The sequence below is a fragment of the Vanellus vanellus genome, assembly GCF_965231255.1.
Source record: "Vanellus vanellus genome assembly, chromosome: 3".
In the NCBI taxonomy this organism is placed as follows: Eukaryota; Metazoa; Chordata; class Aves; order Charadriiformes; family Charadriidae; genus Vanellus; species Vanellus vanellus.
Window position 1 is genome coordinate 112,200,448 of NC_138907.1, and position 6,687 is coordinate 112,207,134.

General features: G+C 48.3%; 1 protein-coding gene across 1 annotated transcript; it reads left to right on the forward strand.

Annotated features, from left to right (window-relative positions):
- The first annotated feature begins 251 nt into the window (after positions 1-251).
- Positions 252-6,151, forward strand: IAH1 (isoamyl acetate hydrolyzing esterase 1 (putative)). The gene is made up of 6 exons (XM_082481774.1): positions 252-333; positions 1,734-1,786; positions 2,252-2,400; positions 3,221-3,382; positions 5,105-5,223; positions 5,955-6,151. Exons 1-6 carry the CDS (start codon positions 253-255, stop codon positions 6,120-6,122), a joined length of 732 nt encoding a protein of 243 aa, XP_082337900.1. The 5' UTR covers position 252; the 3' UTR covers positions 6,123-6,151.
- Positions 6,152-6,687: the final 536 nt, after the last annotated feature.

The following is a 6,687-nucleotide window of genomic DNA, read 5'->3' on the forward strand; positions in this document are numbered from 1 at the left end:
CCAGCATTGCCCTTCCCTCCCCCCATCCTGCCGCTCCCCCCGGCTCCGCGGGGGGACGTACTTCGCCCCCAGGAATAAACCTTTAAGGTGGGGGTGGGGGGTGATAAAACACTCGGCGGTGCCGGAGCTTGAAGCCGGCTTTTAACGCGGATCTAAAGGGCGGCCGCCCCGTTTCCCGCCGCAGAGGGAGCAGCGCGGCCGCCTCCTCCTCCTTTTCCCCCCGCCGCTGCCGGCGGACGTCCGGCGGCGGCCATGGCGCTGGCGGAGGCGGGCGCCCGCGGGCGGCTCTTGCTCTGGCCCCGCGTCGTCCTCTTCGGAGACTCCATCACTGAGGTAGCGGCCCTGTAGCAGCCCCTCAGGGGCCGCGCCGCCCGGCCCCCTGCGCCGCCAGTGGAGCTCCCTCAGTTCCCGCGCGGAGCTCCGGAGCCCCACAGACATCCCCGTTCCTCGTAGCGGCCGCGGCAGCCCGCGGGCTGCGCCCTGGTTTTCCCTGAACGCCGCTCCGGCCCGGCGTTAGACTGAGCCGCCTGTGCCGCGCACGGGGCTTCGCTTATTATTAATTTTTAAGGAAAAACGAGGAGGCGGCGGCTGCGGGGGGTGGGTCCCGGCGGTGTGGGACGGCGGAGCCCCGCGTCGGCTGGTGCCGGGGCAGCCCCTCAGGCGGGATGATGGCGGCGGACCCCCGCGGGCCGCTCTCCTCAGGGCTCCCCGCTCTGAAAACCCGCTGTGACAGAAGGCCGGCGGGTGGCGGGGATCGGCCTGGCACCGTGAGGCGGGAAGGGGAGCGGGGAAGTGGGAGTTGTGTCCCCCGTTGGGTCTCCCACGAGGGTGCTCTAGGAGCGCTGACGCCTGGTGGTCTGTTTTCCAGACGGGGCGGACGGCCTCTTGTCTGCCCTGACCCCCGCGCTCCTCCCGACCCCTCCATCCCTGTCCCAGCGCCCGGCGCATGGTGCAATCCCTCCGTGTCTCTCCCTGCAGCCAACTCACCCGCCCTGGAGACACGTTCTGCCTCAACATGACCACACCATGGCTCGGTGAACATCACCTTTTGAGGCAGTAGCAGCTTCGTAGTGTTCATTTTGGGTGGCTGCCTTCGGTTGCGTGGTGGAGCGGGTCACAGAGCAGCTCTGATGGAAAATTATTTGGCTGAAGACAGAGGTTTATCTTTAATGAGAGATGGGTTGTGTGAATCTGGGCACTGTGCAGCTCTGTGGGCAGGCGGAGCTGTTGGAGGGAGGATGGCGCAGCACTGGGGATGAGGAGAAAAGATTCATTTTTCCGCTGCTAGGAGAGGCAGGCAGCGACCGGTGCTCGAAAGCAGCGTGTGGAGAGAGGGTTTTTGAGAGGTGCTCTCCAGAATGAAGGCACAGTGAAAGGATCGTAGGAAAAGGGGAAAAGGAGGAAAAAACAAACAAACAAACGGAAAAGCTTCACTAGCCAAAATGAAACTACAGCCTGACAGCCATCAGTTTTGATTACGACAGGACCACAGGGTCCCTCCCGCTGTAGGGGTGGCCCCACCGTGCCTCTGATGGCAGTCGTGTCTAGGTGAGGCCAGAGGGCTGTTTGCCCTCTGCGGGGACAGGGCAGGTTGGGAGGGAGGCATCGCTGCTGCGGCAGCGCCAGAGGCCACGTGCAAAAACCTTTTGAGGAGGGAAGGTGTCGGTGGTGGGACTGACCTGCTGGGGAGTGAGTTCTTCCAGTGAGGGTCTGACCATGTTCCTTGCTTTCAGTTCTCCTTCCAGGAAAATGGCTGGGGTGCATCCCTTGCTGAGAGACTGGTCAGGTAAGAGCTTAATTTGAAAAATAATTTCCAGCGTGCAAGAAGCCGTGCAGCTTTTCTAAAAGAAAACCAACACAAGTGAATATTTAATGTATATTTATTTATTCACATTTATTTATTTATTGGAGTGAAACTGCCGTAGTGGTAACCTGCCCAATACTGGTGGAAACACTCATTGGGTGTTTCTTTTCACTCAAAGCTTGAGTGGAAAGAAAAAAAAATCCTTAGTGATTGTCCAGATTGTTGTTCTGGTTTCATAGTCTTAAGTGATGGGTGAATACTACACGTGCAATCTGTGCGTGCACCTTCAAAACATAGAGTTATAATCGCACTGACAACTCCTGTGACTTCTCGTTGTTTCTGAGAAGGATGGAGGCAGGTATCCTGCCAGAATGGTTCAAAACATACCAAGTTTTGTTCTGGTGGACAAAGAAGGGATGCTCTTTTTGATATGTGTCTCTGTTTCAGAAAATGTGATGTTGTGAACCGTGGGCTCTCGGGATACAACACCAGATGGGCTAAACTGATCCTTCCAAGGCTGATCAGTAAAAGTAGTGGGGCTGAGAATACTGTTGCGGTTACTATTTTCTTTGGAGCCAATGACAGTGCTTTGAAAGGTACAGTAGCTTGCTTTTTTTTTTTTTTCCTGTGATCTGTTCTCTTAAGACAGTTTTACATTTAACAGAAAAGGCAGAATGTTACACAAGACTTCTTGCCACTTCTCTATGACGCAGTTGTCCTTTTTTCATTTTTACAGTGGATGGTTTTCAGTCATTTTATTTGTATTTAATGCAGTGCCTTCATTTCTCTCCCTCTCACCAAGTTTTAACATTAAAAGTAAATTTCAAGGCGCTCAAGAATTGGTCATATATCCATCACCTAAAATGGGAGTTGGGCATCTCGCTGATTTTTGCGCCCTTAAAGCAGTCTGATGAGTTCTTGGCAGATGGCGTGAGGAAATCAATCAGGGAAGGTAGCATTTGGATTCTCTTTAAGATAATCATAGCGGCATGCAGAGCCAGGCTAATAAAAATTATAACCTCAGTGCACGAAGGACTGTTTGTACATCCGTGGGAGTTTTGAAATTTTTCTCTGTATCCAAGAGAGCGAAAAATCTTGGCTTTTGTTTGAGGTGATTATGTGATATAATACTAAGATACAGAGTTGCAAGACTGAAAAAAAAAAAAAAGGTGATTTCTTTTCCTCTGTCCCTCATTTGTGTTGGTTGGAAGAGCTGTGTTTAAACTCTTGATTTGGCTGCTTTGGGTATTGAGGAATGGCATTTTTCCATGACACCTGCTGAATCAATGATTGAGGTGAACTGCTTACCGAAAATGGGTGCCCACGTTCATGCACTGTGTAAAAAGCACGTTATGTTGTGTAATAAATCTGTAAGCAGTTTAACATCGCTAATGCCTGTGCTCCATCCCCTAACAGATCTGAACCCTAAGCAACACGTTCCTTTGGAGGAATATGCCGCGAACTTAAAGAGCATGATACAGTATCTGAAGTCAGTGGACATTACTGAAGACAGGATTATTTTGATAACGCCACCGCCTCTTCAGGAATCGGCTTGGGAAAAGGAGTGTCTTGCCAAAGGTAAAAGGGTGATATGGATGGGCGGAATTTCTGCATGTTACGGGCAGAGTGTAAGTTGCTGATCCCAGGCTGATGGATGAGTAGCTTCACACTTGTGCCACATTGCCGTCGTGTTCTCTGAGTTGATGGAAAAGGACTGCTAGCTGTTTTGCTAAACAGCTTTTGCATAAGCTGGTGGAGTAACTACCACCTAATTAATAACATCCTTTTGCAAGTGTTGATTGATCTGCTCGTGCATGAAACTGACAGAAGTGGCTGCCCGTTGAGAACATAGATTTTGCTGAGATGTCCTAGGCAGACTACGTTGTGTCCTAGCAGCTTCCAAAATAACATGAATAATGGAAGAAATTTTAGCGTTCTGTGCCTTAGAATATTTTATAATAGTCGCAGCATATTTCACGTCTATTTGGATAAGCAGTAATATCCTAGCCAGGTTTATTTTAAATAAAAAAAACAAACCCAGAGAATATCATATTCTAAGGATGCTAATAAAAGCACTTGAAAAAGAAGCAAAAGGTGACTAAATGATTTCTCATTATGTTGTTCAAGCTAATTCTAAAAATGGAGGCATAACAGCACTGCTTACTTCATGTTTCTCAGCTGGTGGAGATTGCCATGATCCCAGGGACTGCAGCAGCGACAGTTTATACCTCCTGAAGAGCTTGTCCTCTTTTCCATTTGGACAGCTTGTCCAGTTCTTGCACATTTTAAAAAGACTTTTGAGTTAGATTCAGGGAAATACAGAGCTGTCACCTTAGTTTTTGCAGGGTTTTCTCTAATTTAGGTGAAGATGACCTTATGTTTAAACTGCGTTAGATTAGACTATGTTATTGCATGACTTGCATAAAGCCCCCCATGAGGGGGCTTTGGTGTGCGGCAGTGATCACTGTGCAAAACAGATTTGGGACTATATGAACTTTCAGCCTTACCCAGCAGGCTAGTCTTTGTGTTTAGTTTCGAAAAAGTAGAGAAAGTCCTAGAGTAATACTCACAAATTGCGTAAGACAGTAGCAGCTGTAGCAGGTCACGGCCAGTACTTACTGTATATGTGACAGCAGATCCTTGGGTAGGGCGTAAGGGACAGGTCAGGTGCAGAATGGCTTTTCCCGGTGTGTGTGCCCAGCTCCCGCTAAAGCTGCTCCAGCTGTAGTTTGCAAAACATGCACCCGTATTGTCCCTTTGAAAATCTGTTAGGTGAATCTGGCTTCTAGCTATCAAGTAAAAGTTTTAAAATGTTGTTATTTCATTTTTGTTGTAAAGCTGTCCTTTTTCTGGGGTAGGGAGGGAGGAAACTTGCCTTTACAGCATTGGATCTGCCAGCATCTGTCCAAAAGAGATTGCTGTCTAGGGATGGAACAAAAGACAGGATGACCTTGGACTGCGGACCACAAATGTGGTGTTCACACAGTAAGGAGCAATATCAGGTCGTCTGCCCTCAACCAGTATCCAGGAGAAATGTTTTGCTTATTTCTAGTTTTGTCAGATAGATACCAGAGCAAAGGCAACATGTGAAATGAGAGGATGATGATATTCACAGGAACATTCACGTGAAGAGGCACGAAGATTAACTCAGCTTCCAAATGAGAGTGCTGTGGGAAACTTTAGTCTGTAATTGGTTATGTCTGCTGGTTTAATGCACTGACACGTATCGTGTGTACCACAGAAGACTGAAATCAAGCTGTGTCAGTTGCGACTGCTAAATGTTTTGTTTTGGATTGATAGGTGACAAATTAAATCGCCGCAATGCCACCACTGGGGAATACGCCCAGGCCTGTGTCCAGGTAGCTAGGGATTGTGGGACAGATGTACTCGACCTCTGGACACTGATGCAAAAAAATCAGGTATGATGTCATGAGAAAGATTTTTAAACTGTCATGAATTGTGAAATGCATAATTTAGTGTAGAGGAACCAGTAGTGCTGCATTATCACTGAAATTATATAAAATATAGCTAAATCACACTTTGGGAGAGGAAGAAAAGATAATCCAGAGTGCTTCATACTGGGCTAGGAGAAATAAAGCTTAGTACAGCCTGACTGTTAGGTCAGCAGATGTCCCCTGGGTGCGTTACACATAAATAACCTGTTCCTTGGACTTTGAACCATAGCATAGTTTAGGTTGGAAGGGGCCTCTGGAGGCACCTCATCCAACCCACTGCACAGCGCTGGGCTAACTTCAAAGTTACATCGGGTTGCAGGGGTACTGTGCTGATGCTTCTGACCAAACGCTTCGTCCGTGTGACAGAGATTGCAGAGTTTCCCTAAGCAGGTAACTCCAGTTCGGACACCAAATCTTTCCTCTCTCCTGCACTCACTAGCGCAGTAGACAGTTCAATAGTGCAGCCTGCAGTAGTGCAGTAGACTCAGTGTTTCATTTGCATCATTTAATCCCATGAGCATTTCCTGATGAATAGCAGTGACTTTGGCCATTCTCTCTATATTATTACAAAGGGTGAAAAATAAAACCAGTCTATATACCAGCTGGTTTTGAAAAACTTATTTAAAAATTACTCAAGACCTTCCATTTGCAACTGGCAAAATATATTAATATGTGATTTTTAACCTCCCCTGTAGGATTTTTCTTCCTATTTGTCTGATGGTCTCCATTTATCAACAAAAGGCAACAGCTTTCTCGCAGCACAACTTTGGTCACACCTGGACAAAAAACTGTCTGCTCTGCCTTCCCTGCTTCCTTATTGGCGTGATGTGGACCATATGAACCCCGAGGCCAGTCTTCTGTGAGATCCTGCTCTGTGGGACAATAAAGATGAGGCCACTCAGGGTGTGTCACAGGGTGGTTTGTGTGCATGCTGCTTTTGCCAGTAGTCTGAATATCTGTGGGGCCGAGCACCTCTTTCCTTGGAAGACTTGGAGGAAAACGAGTCTCAGCTGCCCTGTGACCAAGGGGGAGAGGCTGCCCTGAGGAGTTCCTGGCCTAGCTGAGCTTTGGGGACTACACTTGGATTAATACCATCTACTAGCTTTAAACACCTCAGAGCTGATAGGAGGCAGCAGTGCGGAGTTTGTCAAGATCTGAAAGGAGGTTGGAGAGAGGTGGGGATCGACCCTCTTCTCCCTAGTAACAAGCAACAGGAGAAGAGGAAATGGCCTCAAGTTACGCCAGGGTAGGTTTAGATTGGAGATTAGGAGAAAGTTCTTCACAGAAAGGGTTGTCAAGCATTGGAACAGGCTGCCCAGGGGAGTGGTGGAGTCGCCATCCCTGGAGGTATTTAAAAGACGTGTAGACATGGTTGCTGAGGGACATGGTGCTGAAGGACATGATTTAGTGGTGGTTTTGGCAGTGTTA